The sequence below is a fragment of the Rissa tridactyla genome, chromosome 7, assembly GCF_028500815.1.
Source record: "Rissa tridactyla isolate bRisTri1 chromosome 7, bRisTri1.patW.cur.20221130, whole genome shotgun sequence".
Lineage (NCBI taxonomy): Eukaryota > Metazoa > Chordata > Aves > Charadriiformes > Laridae > Rissa > Rissa tridactyla.
Genome location: NC_071472.1, coordinates 55,674,756 through 55,697,948, shown reverse-complemented (window position 1 = coordinate 55,697,948; position 23,193 = coordinate 55,674,756). Strand labels below are relative to the sequence as shown.

The window sequence follows — 23,193 nt, the reverse complement described above, 5'->3', positions numbered from 1 at the left end:
AGGGCTGTCCAGGATGGAAAACTTCTGGCATCAAAAGTTTGGACTGATACTGGCCATGTACCAAGGCAAGCTGGAGGTGCCCTGCTGATCATGGGCTACTGTGGTAGAAGGGAAAGGCTGAGTCAGACAGCCCAGAATTGACCTGTACGCAGCACTGGTATGTCTGTGGCAGCACTTGTCTGACTGTGCCAATGAAAACCTGATTTATATATAACTGGATGGAGTTAATGTTCAGCCAGTAACTTTATATGACAGTTAAGCTTTAGACTTAGTTCAGAAAACATATTGGCTGAGAGGTTAACGGTGCATGATAGGATCTTGGCAGCAAACTTCTCTCTACTCCTCAACCACAAAAACAACTTCAGAAATGGATAGAGCCTGGGTCTACCTGGTGACAGGAGGATGTGGTTTTATAGGGGAGAGGATCGTAGAGCTCCTGTCTCAGCAAGACTACATCAAAGAAGTCAGAGTTTTTGATTCAGCAGCAAGAGAAGAAGTAGAAAAATTCACCACAGGTAAGAAAAGGGCATCAGCTTCTATTTAGCAGCCATAACCCTCCCTTTCAAGAGAGCTGGTATTATGTTGGAGATGCCACGGTTACAGGCATGGGGTAGGAACCTGGATTAAACAGAGTGCATGAATAACTTCCAGCTCAGAGAGACTTTTCAGCGTAGGACTAAAAGCAAAAAGATCCATAGTGTGTAACCCCAGGAGATCTGCCACAGGGAGGATCTAAGCCCCCGAGTACCTGGCACAGGAACTTGGCTCACCCAGTTGTCTCTGCTCAACCAGTCTGACTATCAGCAAAGGGACAAAAAAACATGCTCCTGAACTGCTCCAACCAGTTACCAATTCTGAGAAAAATAACACAAAAATCCTGACAACAACAGAATCAAACTCAGCACCTGCTGCAGATAATGTGGAATAAATTACAGAAATAATTGAGAGAAATCTATAGCAGCCTTACTGTGCTGCGCATAAAAAAGGAGAGGTGGGTGTCAGTAAACATGCTCAAAGCTATTAAATTAATCCATTCGATCATATTCTGAGAGCTGCCTTCTGATGTTTCACCAGGGTTGATCGCAGTGAGGTGCGTTGGGGAAAAGCAACCTGTTTTACCGGATTTGAGAACACCCACCCCAAACAAGCCAGCGCAGCTCACAGTGCTCTGTGTGGCTAATGGTGGGCCGGGACTACCTCCCTCCCACTGCCCAAACCTTCAGCTGCTTCGAATGGGAGAGGAAAAAATGATACGGGAGATCCTATCTGTTAGGAGGTATCAATAGAAAGGAAATATACTTAAAGCAAGTTAGCAGACTCCCAGGGAAATAATCACAATCAGAAACCCTCCCTCGGCAGACAAACTCACCAGACTGGTTTCCCCAGGCCGATTGCCTTAAAAGCACCCATAATTGGAAAAAACAAACCCAAACCTGTTTAAACCTTCAGGAGCTGCCATAATCCATGCTCCAGGAGAGGTCTGTGGCCGAACACCACAGCAAATGACAGCGAAATGAGGCAGAAACAGACCTCAGGGGCCATCCCAACCCCCCATTGCTTTTGCCCCAAGGCAGAATCAGCTCCCCACGACCGTCCTGACAGGTGTTTTTCTATCCTGTCCCCAGGCCACCTCGGGCGCCCAATTTCTGCACTGTAAGGCCATTACTGTTGGTACAGTCTAATCTGCAATTTAAGTCCCTGATTTCTCATCTAACCTTACAGGTAGAATAGGTCAATACTGTCCTTTTTCACAACAATCTTCATGATTTGAAAACCACAACCCCTTTCTAGTCCGTGCTGGTTTCTCCTTTAGGCTAAAACAGGTCTTGTGTGCTCCTCTCTCCTGCGCAGCTCACACCTTCTGTATTGCTGCGCATCGGCATTGCTCTCTTCTGGGAGAGCACGAGGTTAGGACAGAGCTGTGGCCTTCCCAGTGCCGAGAAAACTGTCATACCTTTTTGACAGTCGCAAGAGGCTGCAGACAGGCAATAGCTCCTGAGCTGCCCTGGCCCGGTTTAATTCTCTCGTGAAGACCCACTGCCTCTTCCCCACTAAGCAAACAACTTCTCTTTGTGCCTATCAGATTTCACCTTTTTGTTTTCCAGACTCTATTAGTTACGTTCAGCTTGTACTCTAATCCTCCAGCAAACTTCGAGTGCCTCCCAGTCTGATGTTATCTGCCGATTTAATGAACAAATCTGCCAGATTCTTGACGAAAACAATAAAAAAAGACTCAAATACAGCAATACACCCTGGAGAGCCCCAGGGCAGCCACCTACCACAGCTGGCAATTCCCTGGGAACTGTAATTCAGCCAGCTTCGTGCTCACCCTAATGTGGCTTACTTAGACCACATTTTACCAACTCGCTTATGAGAATGACACAGAGTTTCCAAAGCCCTTCTAAAATCAAGATAGATGACATGGACCTGTTCTACAATATCCGTACAGCCTGTTAACTTGTCATAAGAACAAAGGAGATTTATCCAACTTGATTTGTTCTTGACAAATCCATGTCAGCTGCTTCTATTCTCCTTATTATCCCACAGGTGCTCACACACATGTTGTCTAAGTGTGTGTTCCTGAATTTCCTGGGGTTGAAATCAAGCTGTTCTGTAATTTCCTGCCTCTCCTTTACCTCCTTTCTAAGCACAGGTGTTTCATTTACTCTACTGCAGTCTTCCAGTGCCTCCTCCAAAAGTTCTCCAAAGTAGCTGATAGTGCGATAAAGCTGCAGTGACACCCATCGCCTCTTTAGTAGCCCTGCATAAAGCTCATGGGGCCTTATCAATTTGAAAATTTCTCCTGGTTGCCTTGTATCCTCCCTGGATACGAGGCCTCCCTGGCTGAGTTCTCATTGTTCCCTTGTTGGTCTTAATTGCACCAGCTGCCTTAGGACAGGTGAGGCAAAAGAGGCTATTTAACCCTTGAGCCTGGGTGCTTACGGGCTTTCCCTCACCACTATGCAGCAGCAAAATCCTTCTCCATGAGGTTGCTGACACCCTGCTCCACCTTTCGGCACTGGCAGAGACTCTCAGCAGGAGCATCCTCCTCCGCACTCTGGTCCTCCAGGCAAGTGTGCTACCCCTACTGTGTGGGCAGTGCCTTCTTTCCTTTTCTGCTCTATTCTTGCTGAATCAAGTCTATGTTTTAACATTAAATCAATTTAATATTAAAACTCCTATGAGCTAGTCCACCAAATCTTGGTTATGCTAATTAAGAAATCAGCTTGACCCTTTTGTAAAACTTCTGCCTCTTCCTACACATCCTGCTTCTTAGCAAATGCTCAGCCAGCTGACCTGCTTTCTTGAACTGTGTCTCTCCTTTGAGTTTGTGAGGAAAAACCCTGTTCTTTCAGCCTCTTGTCCCGGTAGTGGTTCACTGCAGGCTTCCATATCTTAATACTTCCACAGCTGGAGTCACAAACTCTTCCCTAAGCTGCATGATCCTTCAGAAGCCACTACTCTGATCCCTGGCTGCATGGGGCTCTCCAACAAGCCGCCAGCCCAGAGCAGAGGAGACCTCTCCTTCCCAAAGCCCCAAGGAGGGCAGCTTCCTACCTTCTTGCTGGCCTGTTCCCAACTACACTTAAATCTTACAACACTCTCAAAGCAAGAAAAGTAGCAGGAGATGCCAAAGTAGCCATGTATGGAACAGCTATTTTGAGGGAGGGAAAAAGGAGATATGAAAAAAAACCCAACAGTTCTGAGGAATTTCCTATGAAACTTTTTAACCTGTTACATTCTTTTTCCCTTCCCATCTATAGTATTTACAATTTAAATAAAGCCCTGTGCAATGTCCCTCGAATTCACCTGGTGTTATTCCCAGTAAGCTCTAAAAATCTCCTGTCTTAAGGAAGTTGTTAGGCAGGGCCTCACCCGTTCACAGGTACAGCAGCAAGCCCTGTACCCAGCCCCGGCCGGTAACTCCAGTAACAGTTGCAGTAACTGGCCAACAGTCCCCCATTCTTGCTCAGCACCGTCCTCGCATACACACTAGAAATTTGCAGTGACAGCCACGGTTATTCTGGCCCACAGTTGGTGCAAACTGGCAAAGTGCCGTGCTGAATTAAACCAGGTCTGTCTTGGATTCAAAAATAGGGATGGATTTTCCCCTGGTGTGATGTATTCAAATGGCACAGTGGTTAGAGTGTGCTTCAGCCTGCCCTGCAGAGAAGCAAGCTTTGCAAGCCAGATCCTCACTCTGCAAGAAGGGTAGGATGCAGATTTGTACTTTTGTACTGCATCTATGGTTATATTCTTTTTCTCCAGCTACCACTCATGTGACAGTGATGAAAGGAGACATTCGAGACTACAATCTGCTCCTTGCTACCATGCGGGGAGTTCACGTGGTTATTCACACAGCTGCTATTATGGACTACAGAAACACTGTGCCCTTTTGGGAAATGAGAGATGTCAACGTTGGGGGTAAGCTCTTAAAAACAAGCAATTAAATACAGCCTTAAATTCACACGCCTTGATGTAGTCACACAAGAGGCTACAACACACATATCCCCTCTGGTTTAGTGCTCCCGTGTCCCCTGAATTTCACACATACCACTCTGCTTTGGGATGAGAAAGGTGCCTGGGACCCTTCCTTTCCAGCGGGGAAGTTTCTGCCTTTGCCCCTCTGTCCTTGCTCAGGGCAGGCCATGCTGCTCCTCCCCACTGCTAAAGCTTCGTCTTAGGAGTCAAATCTGGACCCAGTTATTATATAGTTATTCTGGTCAAGGGTTTAACTTTCAGTAATACTAGTAGTGAGGTGATTCAGAACATGCCTATAGTGGTAAGAAACTGTTTAGTATGTGACAAGGACAGCAATTAAAAGTTAACTCCTGTTCCAGATAGCTTACAGCTTTCCCAGGGAGAAAAATCTACACTATACACCAATGTGACTATACCAGTTGAACTGCATCCGCGCTGTGAAGGGGTGATGTTATTTTAATTATAGTCAGAGTTCACAACTATTACATGTCTACAAGCCGTGCATAACTGAGAGCTCCACAGCACTTTCTTCCTATCACCAAGAGCCGATTTCGTGTTAGGTGCAAGATCTGCTTAAAGAAAATCTGTTCATAAATCTAGGAAATAAGCACAGGCTATAAAAATAATGAAATCCCTATTACAGCAGCAATTCCAATGGCACCTCAGGCTGTTAGCTACTAAAATAGTTGTTAACCACAAGGAAGGAATTTTATATATTTTTTATATATATATATCTCAAACTCGATTACTGCTTAGGGCTCCTACTATTTGCTGATGCATTCAAGGGCAACATTTAAATTCCATCCTTCTTTTCATAGCTGTAGTTGTTTTCAAAACCAGATGCTTTTAAGAGCCTGTACCGTGCATGTGTACTGAGAATATTCAGAGCCCGAGGGTTCCCGCTGCCTTTTAATGGCTTTGTGAGATCTTCCCTTCGTTGTCTGTTTGCTATGAGGAAGGTACTTTAGCGTAGTGAGGTTTGTACAGATAGCAGTGAACACTGGGCAACTCCCCTGTTCAGCAAACCAAACACTCTTGCAGATGTTTGTGACATTCCCAGAACACCACACACGCAAAAATTTTTCCCATGTGACTGGCGACTGAGAGCCTCTTGGAGGAGCACAGTTTGAGATGTCTTAACAGGAGCCTTATTTTCAGAGACAAACTATTCTGCGTTTTTGCCTCCCCTTGGATGGCTTCACGTAGACCTCCCTGATGTGAGGCTGCTGCCCGCACTAGGACTTCTTAAAATCTTCAATCGGGAGATTAGTCTAAAGTTTTCTACTAAAATCATAGCACGTAAAGGAATAAAAATGAACTGTATTTGATACCTGCTGTAGACTTCATGGAAAAAAAAAAAACCCATAGGGTCAGGACGGGTCAACTATATAATGCTCTAGCTGGTTCCTCTCTGAAACTCAGGCCACAGAAATTCATTCAATTACTGCCTTAAGCCCAACAATTTGTGGCTAAATTGGACTATGCCTTTTCAAAAGACTTTTTGCCTAGAATTAAGGACTGCAAGTTAATGGGCTATCTATCATGTCTTTCAACAAGCCATAACAATGCTGAAGAGTATTAGCGTGGCTATGGTTAATTACCATTTCTGGCAAAAATTTACATCTCTTCTGCTTTGATTCTCTCCCCTTTCAGCCACTGACTGCCGAATCCTGTTATAGTCTTGTTGACTAGATTGAAGAGCCCTCTTCTACAAGAATTATTTCTTCCATCTAGCTGCTTAAAGACTTTTTAATCTGCTTTTTGTTAAGCTGAATGGATTTTAACTCAGCTGTTTCCAGTGATGTTTCTCAACAGGGGTTCTCAGTTAACTTTCCATATTGTGATAGGCTCATGGAGAAGTAAATTGATTCTTTTCCACCATGTCTTCATACTGATTCATGCCCTCTGAAATTATCCTAAACTCAGGATTTCCTTGACAATTTCAGATTATGCCCTTAACAAAGTGAACAGAGAAATCACAAGCCCTCCCCACACAAGGCTCAAGGGCAGAGCCTGATTAGCCAGGTATAAATAGTATGGAGACTTCCAGAAACCACCCCCACGAGTGGCCTCCTTTAAGACCTGCCTCATCAGATTTGAAGCCCCTCAGTATACAACCATGGTTATGCTGTTGTCATTGAGGTTCTCATAGAATCAACTTGAATCAAAATCACAATGAATGCAACAACAGGAACTGAGGCAAGGTGGTTAATGTTTGTCCTTCCCAACCTACCCCCCAGGTACTGAAAATGTGTTAAGAGCCTGCTGTGACCTGAACATCCCATATGTCGTCTACACAAGCTCCATTGCTGCAGTGGGACCCAATACCTTGCACGAGCCCATGTTCAGGTAAGGCTAAGCAAATCTTTGCCATCACTCTGGATTTCTGGTTAAACAGCAATGAAACTGCAGCCAGATGGAGATTTTTCCTGTGGCTATGAAGGAGAAGATATGTGTTCCCCTTCCTGTCCATTCCTCATCCCTATGGAACCACATCCCTATGCAACCACACATCCTCCCAACCTAAACTTGACCAGTAGTGGACACCACTGATTGAAAGAGTTGGTTGAGATGTATGACCCAACTGCACCTCCAGACTCTCCCCTGTACCACTCTGCTCCTCTAAGCTCTAAAATCAGTTTCAGATAAGGTCTCAGATTCTTAAGGCTTGTGATATGGTCAAGTTGTAACCTGCTGTTGGCTCAGAGTTTTTGCTCTCCCCTCACACCAAGTCAATCCAAAAGGCAGGTGATGCTCTACTGTTACCCACCCACTCTCCCTCCTCTTTTCAGCTCCATAGCGAATTGATAGCAAGCCTGTACCCATCTCCTATTATCAAATGTGGTCAAATGTATACAGACTATTTTAGCACTATCTCAGAGGAGAGTTAGTTGGCCACATAGTTTTAGGGGACAGATGCATTTGGTGTGAAGTCGCCCCACAGTATTCATGTGTAGTTACACTCTTGTGTGACCTGGGTCTGACCTGTAAATTGCACCCTTCTATCCCTCAAAATCCTTCTTTCTGGCAATACGCTTACGAGGGCTAACTCCTGGACTTTACACTCCTGGGCATTATGATCAACACATCTCCCCTGTATGTGGCTCCTCTGAGACTGACCCACAGACCCAGAAGAAGCAGCAGAGCTTTAGAAAACTGGCTGCTGGAAAGGTGGGATTTGGAGCAATACAAAGACGGGTCAAAATTACGGGGTGGGGGGTTTCCTATAAGACTTTGATATCTAGAACTGACTTTCACAATCAGCTGACACTCCTGCTCAGGACTCAGCATCTGGATACCTTTTGTATTCATGGGGCAACAGTACTTGCACCTTGAGAACTGGGCTGATATTTCTGAAGACCAGGAGCTGAAGTTTTAGGTTAAATTTGAAGTCAAGTGGAGATAGCTGCAGTCTGATACGTACCATTCTAAGGCTCCTTGCTGATTTCAAGCATCGTTGTAGCCATACAGACTGCTCAAACCATGGAAACTTGTGGGCAAGGGGAACTGGCTCAAAGTCAAGTTTTTTCTCTATAGGCAGCCAGTCTAGACGCAGCTGGCTTCAGTCATTTGGCTCTAGAAATTTGAGCCCAGCCAGAAAACACTGCTTAAGACATAACTTTAAATGACCTGCAAGCCTAAATTTCATGCTCACAAGTAAGCTAAGGCATAACCCAGTTGTTTTGAAAAGTGTTTAAACACCCAAATCTGTAGAATAAATGTCTGGCTTAGGAAAAAAAAAAAATCCATGAGAGCAACAAACCTCAATCCACTTGGGACCATGAGCACTATGGGCTCTGTGTCACTGAAAAGCTATGGAATTTAGTCATTAGCATATCTAAATCATTTCTAAAAAGGAAGGCAGATACAGGCACATCCTTGTTAGTATTTTAGTCCTGTGACTTAAGAGACAGATGTCTTGAAAAACCTACCCCAGATCTTGCCTGAGAGGACAGTCCTTTGGCTTGTAATGGTAGTACCAATGGGTGCAAGCACAAACCCACCTGGGCTGATGCTCATAGAGCTACACATGAACACCCTCTGCCCACCAACTCCCAATCCTTCCTCCCCACAAACGCAAATAAAACCACCACCTACAGCCTTTAACTTGTTTTGCAGAACACACTCGGGTTCTCCCATGATGCTGGGAGAAAGCCTGAGAGAGTGGTCCTTGTTCTCCAATGGTTTTGATTTTGAACTAAGGGAATGACAGAATACGAAATGAGAGAAGAGTCAGACCCCCAGTAAAAAATTACACCACTTGTCTCAATAGGGAGCCCAGTGAAGATTGGAAGGCAATGTAATACAGCTCTGTCTTCCAGATTGAAAGCACAGGTGATGCAGCTTTCCCCTTCCTCCTCTTCTCATCTCCCCCGTCCCCACCCAGTCTGTTCTACCCTTCTCCCTCACAGTCCATGATCCTGCCTGCCTTCCTTTTTCTCTGTCCCCTTTCTCCATCATTCCTTGTATAATTTTATTTAACTCACTTTTACGTGCTTGGGAATAGACACAGATAAAGCACGATTAGTCTCTGGACAGGGTGATGGGTGCAGGGATAATGCTCACACCTCAGCATCCGACAATAATAGAAAATGCCTCTGTCAGTCTCAATCCCTCTGAGACAGCCACCACTGAGATACCTTCTGACAATGCTGCTCCAGTCTTATTAGCGTTCAGTTATGTGTGATCGTTTTGAAAAGCAAGAGCATTATGCTGAGCTCTTTGTTACTACCAGTCTTCAAAAGGGGTGGGGGAAGGCAAACACGAGCAGAGCTCTGCAGCCCAGGAACGGCAGGCAGGTTTGCCCCTTTGTGAAGCTGCTGCTTTTCAAAAGCTTTGCAAGGCAAAAAATAAATTTGGATTAAAAAAAGAAAGCAATTAAAACTAGAACTTCTAGATAACCCCCCTAATTGTCTGGGGCCTCTCCCCGGCTTGCAACAAACCGTGCACAATCAATCTGTTGTCTTGCTTGTTTTCTGGTTTGTCTCTTGCTCATCACCCGTAAACACAGGGAAGGGGAGGAGGGCTTTGTGATAAAAGCCTAGGGTACGCAGGGAGGCTGTACTTCTGATGCTCCTAATTTATTTCTGTAGCTGTAGCACAAGAAGGCCCTGATCTCACCTGGGATATCTGACACATGATACTAGACTGCCAAACAGGCAAGAGAAAGGCAACAGCATTATCCACCTTTTACACATGGAGATCTGAGCGCAGAGAAGAGTAAGCAAGTTGCCCAAGGTCAAACATCAAGCCTGAGTCAGAGTTTGCTCCCCCAAGGCCCAGTGTTTGACAAAAAGACCTCTGCTGCAGATTTGATGCATGAACTCATCACAGGCCACTAAACCCTTCCAAGGGGTGCATCCAAGCCCCATCTGCAAAAGGAGCGTGATAATCCTTCATTGCCCTGTGTGGGGGTACCCTATGCCTGGCAAAGCCTCGTATTTGCCTAGGGTGAATTTCTCTAGGAGAGCAAAATACAGAGTAAATTAATTTAAAAATGTGAAAAAAGCCACTTGCAGCACACAGAGGGTGAGAGAGCCTGTCCATGCTAGTCATGGCAGCAAAGGAGCAAGTGGCCATGTGGTATTCATGGGTGGTCCTTCCCAATGCTTCAAACAAGGTTTCTTCACTCCCCAGCTCCTCCAGAGCCCACTGAATCTGCTTAACCAAATCCTGCAATGGACTAATGTTGATCTAGAACCACTGGGACAAAATACCAATGCCCTGGTAGGCAACAGAGTGCTTTCTTGGTTCTCCTTGGAATTATTTCAGGGCCTGTGAGGCCAGTTACATGTTGGATCCTATGGGCTTTCCTCCTTGCAGCGCTAAGTTAGGAGGCTGAGGAGTATGTTGTCTTCCATAGCGGCAAGCAAGTGACCCCAGCATGGCCACAAGCCCTGCTTGCCCTTAGTCACGGGTCCACTCCTTTGCTATTTCCATCTAGTGTAATTGCTAGGGGAGATGAAGGAATAATTCCAGCACACAAACCCACTGATTGCATGTCTTCCAGGAGATCACTAGCAGCTCTATCACATCACTGGTAAATGTCTCCCAACTCTAATCAACTCTGTGAGAAAATTAAGCAGCAGCTTCTCCTTTTGGTTTATGGCTCACAAGAGGCTTTTCTCTACCTCTAATTAAAAAAAATGAAGTAGGATTGCTCTCATTTTCCTGCTCTCCATCTTCTTGTGTTCTTTCCACCTTGTTCAGCGACTTGTGAGTTGCTTAAAAAGGTAACTCCTCGGCCTTCTAATTTGCCTGCCAGAATATTGTTTACGTCAATCACACTATTAGACAAAAACAAATCCATCTCTCGGAAATCAAACCACCACCCTCAGGCAAACCTGCCTATGAACACCTAGAACCACACGGTATTTCTTAAGGCCTTGTTCCTCCCAAACTGCAGCAAGGATCTCAGATTCACATACTCAGAGCCAGTGGTAAGTCCCTGGAGAGCAGGCATTGCAGAGTAAATCATGCTGTGACAAACATCTCCAAGGCCTGTGCTCTATTCCATGGTCACTCATCATCTCTCACAATCTATTTCAGAGGAAATGAGGACACCAAATACAGTGGGGAAGTGGAGCTGCCTTATGGGAAGACAAAGGCCATGGCAGAAAAACTTGTATTTGAAGCCAACGGAAAAAAGGTACAAAAGTCAATGGTAGCACCCCTGGTGTTACAGCACAGGATGGGTGGAAGGAGAGAGATGGTTAGAAAGATCCCACAACTCATATCTAAGTGTGTATCCAACTGCTGCCTTGGCTGGGTGCATAAACCACATTACCAAAGCCTGATATTGCCACACCATCAGGAAGCTGCCAAAGTCTCACCAGATCAAAGAGTGCTGCCCTTTGAGCCTGTGCTTTAACTCCACCGGAAGGAATGTGACTTTGGAAAGAGCTGTGTTAAATTAGGGCCCAAGAAACCAGGTTCACCTAGTTCATCCTGCATAAAGGTCTAATTTAAGAGTGATATAAGAATCAAAAATACTAGTGTACCCAGAGTCAGTCACACACCTAAGTTAGCTGGCTAGTCTTTTTAGACTCCCAATACTGTTGGCAGACAGATGAGTTCTTCTAGAGGATGAAGTAGAATGTAAAAATGAGATTTGTGTCCTAAATCACTGCCTGGAGCACCTCTCTCTCCTGGTTACAGTTTGAAGCCAGAGAGCTTAGCTGGCTTCCTCTGGTACCTGACTTTGGTTGTTGCAAATACTCACTCATACCTCAGAACTGCAGACAAGTTAATGTCCCTCCATCCAACATCTCTCACTGAGCACCACACGAGTGCAGAAGTGCTACGAAAATAAAAAAAAAAAGTCAAACTGGGCACCTCCTTGCATTTTCAGGGACTCAAACCAGGCCCTAAGTGTCCAGAGCACCTCTGCAAAGGTTCACTCCTCTAGCCTAGTATTCTCAGGTTTTGGTTTTATCTGGCAATCCCAACATCACCGCAGAAGATTTCATCTCTGAATCCATCCCTCACTAACATCCCTCCCTGATTTTACAGCTGAGCAACGGTGGTAAACTCACAACCTGCATTATCCGTCCAAACACAGTGTATGGGGAGAAAGCATCGTTTCTTCAAGAGCTGTATTTGTTAGCCAAAGCCAGGAAAGGTGTGTTGAACTACCTGGAGCCTGAAAACACAGAGCGTAATAACACATACGTGGGCGAGTGAATGATTGCTCTCTTTGCATGTGGTGCCACCAGGCTGTTTTAGTCACGGGGGATTTTACACGTCAGCTTAACCATAATCTTCCAAAACAGATAGATGAGTATGGTGAACGAGCACTAATATTTTTACAACCATAAAACTTAGACTAGCTAAGAGAATTTTTAAAACAGTTGTTTACATTCTCCTGTTTTTCCTTGGAAGGGTTTTCTTTTTTTTCTTCCCCTCAACATAGGGAAAATGCTGTTTAGAAAACTGAAAAAAAAAGTCAATGGAAAAAAGGAGAGAGATCTAATCTTTCTTTTTCTAGGTAAACATTTCAAGGGATACATGGGGAGAGAGAGAGAAATTCAGGCAATATTTAAAAAATGTTTTTTGTTTGAAAAGACACTTAATTTTTTCTTTATTAGAAGAAATTAAACTAACACTGCTTGTAAAATTCCTTGGAAAAAAAGGCTGTACTACATAACTGATTTTAGCAAGCACAAGAAACTACTCACAGAACCTACAGAAACAGTTTGTTGTGGTGTTGAATGCATTTCAGGGGAGCGTAACTCCCCATTAAATCATGCAGAGTTTTAGTTATTTCTGTACAGCACGCTTATATGTCTTTTTCCAAAAGTGCACAAAACAGTAGTTTGAAAATGCTGTTAGAGAAGAATCAGGCCTAGATAAATCAAGTGACTTCTTCAAAGGCTCACAGCAGTGCCAGGAATAAAACTCTCGAGCGCTGCCTCCCATTCATCCTGCTCTCACTACAAAACACTGCCCTTTCGCTTCCCATGAACCAGTATCACAAGGCACATTAATTGTCCAGCTCAAAGGGGAGACCAAAGGTTTAAAGGATCTTGGAGGCCTGGATTAACTGCTCAGTCTCTCTACAGTACAGCGGAGTAACACGATGAGCGCTTTCCCTACTTCACAGCGCTGAAGCCAGCAGATCCAACGTACTCGTTCTACAGTAAACAGGAAAATTTAGCTCCTCCTGAATACCTGTTTCTTTCCCCCTCTCATTTCTCCAGGGAACGTCGCATGGATGCATGTTCTTGCAGCAAGGAACTTGCAACTGAAACCAGACATACTCGCAGGACAAGTGTATTATTCCTATGATGACACTCCAACAAGAAAAGGTTTTCTGATAAGGCATCAGCTGTTGTCCTCTATGGACCCCTCAGTGAGACTAGGCTCACACATCCCTTACTGGAAGATGTGGTTAATGATACAATTGCACAGGATAATCAAGGTTATCCTGTACCCTTTCTGGAAGCCACCGGCTTTCATAAACTTGCCTTTACTGAACACAATAGTCACCACCTTCTCCTATGAGACAGACAAAGCCTGGAGGCACTTTGGGTACAAACCCCTCTTCACCTGGGAAGAGAGCAAGCACAGAACTGTGCAGTGGTTGAAAGCAGCTGCAGGGAACCTGGAACCCCCCCAGCCGCATGACAAGAAGAACTAAGCAGCATGTTTGGGGTAAGGAGAGAGCTTATCACAGCATCAAGCTTCATCTGAACTTCACAACACACACAGCTCTCTGGCAGAAGTTTTGCAAACACTGAGACATCCCAGTACAGAGAAAGAGCAAAACTCGCTGGCTGCAAAAAAAACCCCTTGGCCTGCCAACAACTCAGGTATTTTAAGTGTCGTATGAATGACCAGGGTGCATTTGAAAGCATCCTCTTGCAGGTATGTGCGCACAGATGCAGGGCTTGCTGGCCTCACTCATTCCCACGGTGCCACCACTGCACCGGGATCCCTCACAGGAACAGGAGAGACAGGTTCAGACGAGAGATGGTGCGCAGCAAACACCTTTTTGATAAAATTAGTTAACCAGTTTTGTTCCACAGCCTGACCAGCCTCCATCCCTTTCCATGCTCAGCAAATGGACCTCTCCCTTGCCCTGGTCTCAGGTAGCTGGTGGGATGCCTGTACCTGCCTCATGCTCAAGGGGTCTTCAGTGATAATTTTGGTGAAGGCAAGGAAAGCCCAGCAAGTTCTTGCTCTGTTTTGGGGTTTAATAAAAAAAAAAAAGTAATTCCCTTTTCCAGAGCTACTTTTTTTGAGATGCTTCCTGTTATTCTTAATGTGTGGAATGTTATATCTGTTTTAAAATATTATCCCTGTAAAAGGAAACTTCCAATCTCTTGCGCTAACAATGTGTAGGCTGACTTACTTTCTAATCATACGGATGGATAACTGATGTCTACAAGCTTAGGGGTGGAATTCATATAGTTTGTAACTCAAATTCTCTTACCTCGCAGCACTCCAGCAGCAAAGCAAAACAAATTAAAGCCCACGTTCTGCTGCCGCACTGGCAGACAGCAACTTCAGTGAAGGCCTTAGGGCCTGTGTTTATGCTAAATAATGTCTGAACTTCAGGAGGAAGAGGTCATTTCAACTCATTCCATGGCACTGGAGCTACACAGTCCACACAGCAGTATTTCACAGATGATATTTTCCTAACACGCGTAGGTCAGGCACTTCCAGAAGATTCACTACAAGAACTGTAGTCTGTACCAGTTTACCATCTCCTCTATTTTTAATAGAGACTGTTAAACCTACATTAAGCACTATAGAGATTTCAGTTTTCACTTGAGCTTGGAGGAATGGGATATTTTTACAATACTGGTTCAAATCTTAAAATTAATTCTGTTGCTATCACACTTCTGTGTTCTGCAAATACATACCCATCTCTTGAGGTTTCCTACAGTAAAAGTGTACACATGTACAAAAAAAGTCTATTTTAATTACAAGTGCCCTAATCCTCCTGGAAAAAGCAAGTTTCAGCATGGCATCCTTGATAGAAATGATCAAAATTTGCTTCTTGTTAGTCACAGTAATTACCCAGGAAGGAAAACAAAGCAATATGGTGTGAATTGCCAAGTTAACTTCACCGAAATTCACCCTCACAAGAGATTTCTTTGAAAAATGAGATTACAAGTCAGAAGTCATTTATTCTGGTAATTCACTAATAATTTCATATAGCAAAGTAATTTGGGGGAAACTATTGCAATCTGCTCATAGAGAATTTGGGAAGGCAAAGCGTGTAAGTTACCAGTTCCCTACTGTATTTTTCTCCTACCATTTGTGCTGGGAGGTTTGGCTGGGTTTTCTATTTGACTAAAAATTCCCTTTGCAGTTTTTTGCCATTATTCAAATGGTAGACGACAGCTTGCTACGAATTTGAAAGAAATATACACCCAATTTCTCATGCGCGTTGCCATAGTATAACAACGTTGACCTCAACAGGTTTCAATGCTCCTGAAACCTTGGGTTTATCTTGCCAAAAAAGAGCCACTGGGTGGAGCTGCAAGTCTGTGAGACAGGTACCTTTCCCTCAGGAGTTCAAGTGTTCCAACTGCTTTTGCTATAGCTGTTTTTTAAAATAATCGAAAGATCTGCCCAGAGAGTGGGGCTGATGGACGGGCTGGGGGTCTCCGACCCTCCGGGTTTGTCCTCAGTCTGCAGCATTTGGAGTTTTGGCCTTCCCTTGCCTGACTGGATGCAGTCATCATTTTATCTCCACATAGTCACATAATCAGAGAGACTGAGGAAATTATTTTTCCACTCAGAACTCATTAGAAAAAAATAAAAGTTTGCTTTCTATTTTTAAAAACAGAATTAAATACGGCACTCTGCCCTTTGAGAAAACTTGTGCAAGTATAAGAGCTGATGCCTTCAGTCCCCTTCAGAGCCCTTGTGGGCTTTGGAGCTGCTGAAGGTATCAGATGGGACAGTTGTCGAGGCCCAATGCCATCCCAGAGATCAATGCTTTACAAGCTTTGCTGCTTTCAGAAACCTTGCTGGGAACCTCATCGTGCGTTTGTTCCTGTTCTGCTCATCATCAGCTATGGTTTTGATGGTTCTCAGGACACAGATGACATGCAGGATAAGGAGCAGGGATTTTTAAAGGTAGTTAAGTGCAGGACTTTTCAAAAGGATCTGAATTAGTCGGCTGCTTAGCTTATTTTATACCTACCCACCTCCCAGGCTGTGACAAAAGCAAGTAGAGGATTCCCTTTCCCTGCTCATGGTAGAAATGGGGGGAAAAAGTTAGACAGCAAAGCCTCTGTGCTGTTTTCCAAAAAGATGAGTAAGCTTCCTTTGGCTGCCCTGCATTTTGGCTCCTCCAAGCTAATGCTGCTGCAGACTTCCTGTTAGATCCTTGATTTTATCAGATTATAACTTGTTTTCTCCTGGCAATGCTTTAATTCTTTCTACTGCACTGGGCTGTCATTGGCTTTTCTTTTCAGGGTCTCAGCCCTATTATGTAACAGCAGCAGCAAAAAGCGAGGGAAAAAAATATTTCAGATCTGTTTCTACTTCTGGAGAGGAGCCTTTGTGCACAATTACTCATCCAAGAGATTCAGCAGGTATAACTGCTTCCCCCAGGGGCTCCATTATATAATTGGATTTCAGCCATACAAATTAAATCCTATCTTACCCCTTAGTTAAGCCAGGCAGTAAGTATTTAATGCTAATATCCCTGACAACTATTGCAGGGAGAAGCAGAGATGAAGCACAGAGGAGACAGATGCATGCCTTCTCTACCAGAGGAGCGGGGAGGATGAGCAAGGAGCGCATTGACAGAAAGACACCTGCTATATTTCAAACGCAGGTAAACTTCCCCAGCGCAAGCCATGGTGTCTGCTGGAGTTGTCGGCTGAGCTGGAACACGGTTCTCCCTTCATTTTCCATCTTCCAATGTTCCCATGCGTGCACTGAGCATTCACCCCCCCAACGCGCACACACACACACTTCAAAGAGCCACATGCCTAACCCTGTTTAAGTTTCTATGGAAGTCTCTGTTCTTGTGCAATGTCTGAAGGAAGCAAGTTTGGTAATATTAAAACTCAAGCCAAACACATAAACAAGCAAAGAATCTCCAAATTAAAAGGAAAATCTCAACTGAGTTACTCATTCATCTGCATTTTCTGTTGCGTTCTGTCTTCTCCTGGCATGTTTCTTTTAGACAAAGCCCTCTGGGCAGAGACCATCTCTTTTGGTGTCTGGTACATCAGTCACATAGTTAGTACATAGTAATAAAGGAAAATAGATTCACGGTAGGAGTTAAACCAGTCAGTCTGGTACTGTAATTGGAACATAATCTCATATTGACAGTATTTAACACAGGATGCGCAGGGAACAGATGGCAGCATGCCCGGCCTCAATCGTTCTGCAAATATTGGAAAGAGATTTTCCAAGTCCAGCTCCTGAACCTCATCTCCGATGTCGGAAGCTTTGCTTCCCCAAACGGACCTAGATCCACTCGCTAATCCTGGTTAAAGCCCAACACACCCATGCACTCCTGACATGGAGCAGACAACCTGGCTAGCACCACTTCTATTGCTAACTGTCTCACAAATATTTAAGGAGATACTTGAAAAAGCATCAAGTCTCCAACATCCGTTGGTACAAGCCCTCCCAAACCTCTCGACACGCTCGCAGCCCTTCCCTTACAGACACAGATCTTGCCTGTGCCACAACACACGAACCCTTGTGCGCTTTCAGGGTCAGGGATACCCACCAGCTGATCAGCAATTGGCAATAAATTGAGTTGTTGGCAATAACGAGTTGTTCCTTTCTCTAAGCCTAAAATGCTGAGCTAAAGCAGGTGAGAGGCGAGGAAGCACATTCATGGCCAAGATGTATCTTACGGTATGGAGTGCAACTCTGCAAGTGCAGACGCAAACTCAGCTTTCCAAGGCTATGGGAGAAGTATATTATGTTTCTTATGTCTGCTAAAGGAAGTTTAAATTGATTTTTCTCTATTTCAGCAATTAATTCCCATTAATCAACTTACTGTACAATGCTGCACTATAATTCACAAGTTTTATGTATTATATGAATAAAATTGCACATATATTTTTATGTGATTTTCATTTAATTGAATTCTAAGGAGATTTATCTGCTGGGTTATTAATAAATCTTAATATGGCCTATAACACTCAATTGATATTTAATTAACCTGCAATAACTGCCTTGTAAAATGTAAATTAAATGCTTTATTTTTCCAGGCATATAACCTTAAATCAAATTCTTCATTCCACCAGCAAAGCAAAAAGGAGTGGGGAAAAAACAAGATCGCAGGCAACCAAACCTTAGACCTGAAAATATTTGATGTTTAAAGAGGTTCAAAATGGAAGCCGGATCCAGGCTTTGTAATCAGTTCTCCCAAGGAAGTACTTTTCCACTGTCTCCCCACCTTTAAAGATCACAAGAATCTGGGTGGATTTAGATGAAACATCAAAATCTCAGGAGACTTGAAGAGAAATGAGAGGCGCCCATTATTAATAATAAGGTTGCAAATTCCCATAGGTATTGTGGTATTTGGCATTTTTCTTAAAGTCTTGGCTCCTAGAGTCACATTATCAAACAAGAATGTCAATTTTCATTTAAAAATGAAAAAAAGAAAGTTGTTAAAGACCTTTGATACGGGAAGAAGTTTGCAAACCTAAATGTCAAAGGCATGAGAACTAAGAGACAAAAATACATAAAATTTGATCCTTATCTTTAAAAGTATCAGAACTTTTTGAGAGACTTGAGATGTTTGAAAACTGGGAGGTGGCAACAAATGATCAAAACAGCCTTTATGAGAAAAGATGAGAACAGTCCAAATTATATTTTAAGATCAAACTGTTCTCCTCCCCCTCCCCTAGCAATTTACATAGATCTACATTAAATACTGCAAACTGCATCAACAACTATTTCTGATTTCAAAACTTGGATAGCTAGTTACCTTTGCAAAGTGATTTGAAAACTTCCTGAGCGTACGTCTGTCTAAAATTGATAGGCCTATAAAGTTTTACTGCCATAGCATCTAAACTTAGTATATCTTTCTTTTTTTTAATGCATGGAGTGGCCAATCTGTCTTACAATGTTTTATTAAATAGGGTATTTCCACCAAAGGACAGTAACCCTTACTGTCTGTAATCTGTCTGCATTAGATCACTTTAAAAGGTATTAAATGAAAATCAAAAGTTAAATGTACCATGGATTTTAAAGGTGTCACAGCATGGAAGAATAAAAATGAAGAGAATGGATTCTGACTTGCAATGAATGAACGGAAATAAATCCAGATCTTCTGTAATGGAAAGCCTGTCCTCCCTCGCTGTTCATCCTCTCCAGTCACTCATTCGCCACCCTGCTCCCCTAACTGACAGCCCGGGAGCCCCACTCAGCCTAACCAAGCGCAGGGATTCTGCCCAGGAACTCGCGGGGCCGAGGGATTTCTCAAACGGCTCCGGCATGCTGTGGAGCAGGAGGGTACGTGATCCTGCCGTCCCGTAGTGACTCAAGGGCTCGCGTGAATTGCATTGCCTAGAAAAGCATTGCTGACTAGCCCAAATTTTGCCACTCTCACACTTTGCAAGCAGCTTTGCTGCTTCAGAAGAGGAGTACCCGGAGCGGGGAGTCAGCAGATGCAAGTGGCCTCATGCTCGCAATAATTGACTGGAATTTTGCAGACCTGGGTTTAATCCCCAGCTCCAGCATGGACTCACTGGGTAATTTACAGCTGGTTTCTTCCTCTCTCTCTCTCTGCATTTTATGATTTTGGCAATTGATCAGAATTAGCCTCCTCTCCTTCTCTTACCTTTCATCTTTTTAATGGAGAACGTATCCTGCAAGCATGCTTTGTCGGATCTGCTGTCAGCCGTCGCTGGAGGGGAGCTGAGCCCAGCCTGAGTCTGCAGACAACAGCTCCTTCCCAGGACACTTGGGTTTTACTCTACTGGATAAACATTGACACGCTAGATTTTTTTTGCCCCCCTCAAAGTAGGTTTCTGATTGAGCTGAATCTAGCACAGCTCTCATTAAGGACTGACCATGACTGACAGTTTACATTTACTTGGGTAGCACCTTTTATCCAGCAAAGTCACCTGGGAGCTGCACTAAGAAGAAACACAGGAGTCCCATCTACCCACAGACTACTCCTAACGACACTCCTGGGAATTAAACCACAACATGAGGAACAAATGTAATAGATCAAAAATTGGGGGGCTGCAAGTTCTCAGAAGTGCTTAGGACCTGACAGGCTCCCCACAGAAATTTTACCACTAAGTTTAATAAAAACAGAAGTAAGCCAAGTGTAGGACTGCTGGTGGCCCCTGCGTGAACAGTCTCTCTCTCGGGGATCTAAAAGCAGACCCACCATCACCTGAATGACTTCTCTCTGCCCCGACCACTGGACTATCCTATAGTCACACCCACGTCTAGCCCCAGTCCTAAATCCCTTTATGACCATACCACCCGCCTCTTAAATCCCCACTCCCATCTCCTTTCCTTTGAGAAACACAGCAGGCTAAATATTCCTGACATTTCCATGATGCTCAAAGTCACCTTTTGTACAGGGCTCTCACAGCAACAGGAACAGTGGGAATTCACCTGCTCGGGAGATACGGTTGATAGCAAACCTGTTTCACAGCAAGTAACCAAGAAGCAAAGCGTCTACAGTCCTGCTGCTGCTGATACTGCTGGGAGTAATCCCACTTGCTTATACGGAGATAGGTAGTGGCTATGGGGGATCCTTAACAGAAGACAGACACAGCACTTGCAAGCTCTGCCTTTCTCAAAATTCACATCTGGAAATGAGCAATTGAGCAAAAACCAGCCCCACGAGACACATCTAAGTCAGCCCATCTTAATATTGGGCACATGCTGTGCCCAATACTATCACACGTTGCCGTGCATTCAAATGATTAATGGTTCAACATAAAACTCACATAGCATTGCACAGTGGTACTGTAGCACATCACCTAGATCAATACACACGCCTTGCCCCAGGAGAAGAACTGGGATTTTTAAACCAAAGAGAATTAGGTGCCTGATTTCTATTACAATTCAAAGGGATTGAGAAGCTCTGCTCTCTCAGAAACCTCACCAGACTACCTTTGAGGCTGTACACATGCTTGACATGACACCAGATAATGTTTGTGGGCTACGGCATAAATGGGGATTACTGCCTCTGAAAAGGAGGACTTGCTGAAGTGGCTGTGGTTTAAGGAAGGATTTGAAAGGGGAGAGAAGTACAGAGGGAAGCTGTTCTAGACAGTAAGTCACATAAGAGAAGGCTTAAAAACCAAGAGCAGGAGGAAATGAAGGGATGTGAAAAGGAAGGGATTTGGGATAAATGAGAGGAGGAGGAGGAGAAACGTCAGCTAGCAGCAAGATTACACGGGGCAACGCGTGAGCTCCTTCAGCCCTTCTTCATGGAGCGATGGGAAAGGAAAGATGCACCAGTGAGCTTCTGGGCCAGCTGCAGGAGAAAACAGGCAACCACGCAGTCATGGTGGGAATAGAGGGAACTCAGTGGAATTACAACCCAGCTTGCTCGTATCGGAGTTACTGATCGTGGTAACTTGTTACAGGCAACTCCAGCAGATACAGGGATCAAAATACAGCCAGTGGGCAGCCAAGCAGAGAGTGAGCACCGCAGCACAGACAGAGGAGAGGAACGGCGTGGGGAGGAGCAGGAAGCTGAGAGATGGTGCAGCTACACCCTGCAGTGGCGCTGGTGGAGGATAATGGTGTAATGTTCAGTCACCAGAGTGAATGAAACAGGACTGGCTCTGTTCATGGATTTTCCTGCACTAGTTTGCACTGGTTATCACAGATAAGCCCCATTAATGCAACTCTGTTGTGATGTTGGGAAACCTCAATAATGGAAATTAACTGCTCTGTACGGACAGATGAATGGAAGTTACACAACCACTGCCCTATTTCCGAGAAGCACAGCAATGTTGAGTGGGTGCAATCAAATTTAATAGCTGTTATCAAAATCAAGGAAAGGACCTCCATTCAAAAGGTAACCAGGAGAAAAGCAAGGACTTGGTAGTATTGCACAACCACAACAACTCTGGACTCACACCAACAGTAACTCCAGTGCTGGAACAATGTACCAGCTTAGTGATTTGACATGCAGCCAAGGGGCTTACAAAATACCTCCAAACAGTTAATGCAAATCCATATTACTAGGTCTATTAATGGCCTGTCATTGCCTGTCTACAGATCACTGTTTTGTGCCAGTAAGCTCTAGATTTCCTTAATCGGTTATCCTTAACTGACATTTCTAGCACTGGTGGGATTCCATAGGGTCCTAAAATGAGGAGGACCAATCTCTTTTCTACCCGTTGAATCACCAGAATATCAGACTCACCATTCCCGCACCCTCTGGCCTCAGTTTCCTTTGTCATATAATGGGGACAATGTCTTGTACCTTCACTATAGCCACAGAAAACTTGTGTCCATCAGTTTTCAAACCTGGACATGAGTTGAGTAACTCAAGCAGACCTGTTATTTTGATTTTCTTATTACCTCGATTAAAATTTTAAACTGATTCTTATAATCTTTCCCGCACATGACAAAATGATCAAAAGCCATCTGCAGCTGGTTTTAAACATGCGCTGGACTTTACTGAAACCTGGTGTTTCTGCCCCATTTGCAGAAGACTTGGCAGGGAAGACAGGAGGAGGACTGCGTTTCCCTTGTCTTCGTTCCCTTGTCTGTGAAAGCGAAACCTAAAATACTCCCCTCCATTTTGGATCAATGTCACATAACCTCATTTCCTCAGCTTAAGAAAAAGCCTTAGATTTTATATGTTGCACTAAAAAATGTCAGCACCGTTAGGTTAATAAACAGTGCTAAATCAAAACCAGGCCTCAGTTCGTAGATCATGTGAGCTATGTCAAACACGGGGAGTGATACCATAGAAGAGATGTAATGGACAGCCTCCTTAGCCTGGTTTTTATGGCTGTGAAAGAGAAAAACCTGGTGTTCAGTCACTTTTCATTCACCAGAGGCTGTCACGCAATCTCTCACAGCTTTTTGGGTTGTGTTTATTTTTCCTGGGGTTCCCAAGAGTCCTACCTTCTGATCCCCTTGCAAAACCTCCTATGTGACTACCTAAAGGACTAACCCCTGAGTTACAGCCAAAACTTAAAGCTTTTACTGCACATTAGACCAGATCCTTACCTGATAAATCAGAATATCCCCCATCAATTTACAGAGGAAATAATTTTCACAATTCCCCCC

At 44.1% G+C, this 23,193-nt stretch overlaps 1 protein-coding gene across 6 annotated transcripts; it reads left to right on the top strand.

Annotated features, from left to right (window-relative positions):
* The first annotated feature begins 259 nt into the window (after positions 1-259).
* On the top strand, positions 260-23,130 carry LOC128913033 (3 beta-hydroxysteroid dehydrogenase type 7-like). Of its 6 annotated transcripts, none has more exons than XM_054209991.1 (7): positions 261-515; positions 4,270-4,425; positions 6,723-6,831; positions 11,032-11,131; positions 11,995-12,157; positions 13,182-13,635; positions 16,665-16,803. In XM_054209991.1, the coding sequence occupies exons 1-6, from the start codon at positions 308-310 to the stop codon at positions 13,619-13,621; spliced, it is 1,176 nt and encodes a 391-aa protein (XP_054065966.1). In that variant the 5' UTR covers positions 261-307; the 3' UTR covers positions 13,622-13,635; positions 16,665-16,803. The 6 variants fall into 6 exon arrangements, 4 of the variants coding, with proteins under 4 accessions (XP_054065967.1, XP_054065969.1, XP_054065966.1 ...); XR_008467818.1 differs by having other exon boundaries at positions 262-515; positions 13,182-16,535; positions 16,665-16,799; XR_008467819.1 differs by having other exon boundaries at positions 262-515; positions 13,182-13,793; positions 16,665-16,793.
* The last annotated feature ends 63 nt before the right edge of the window (positions 23,131-23,193 follow it).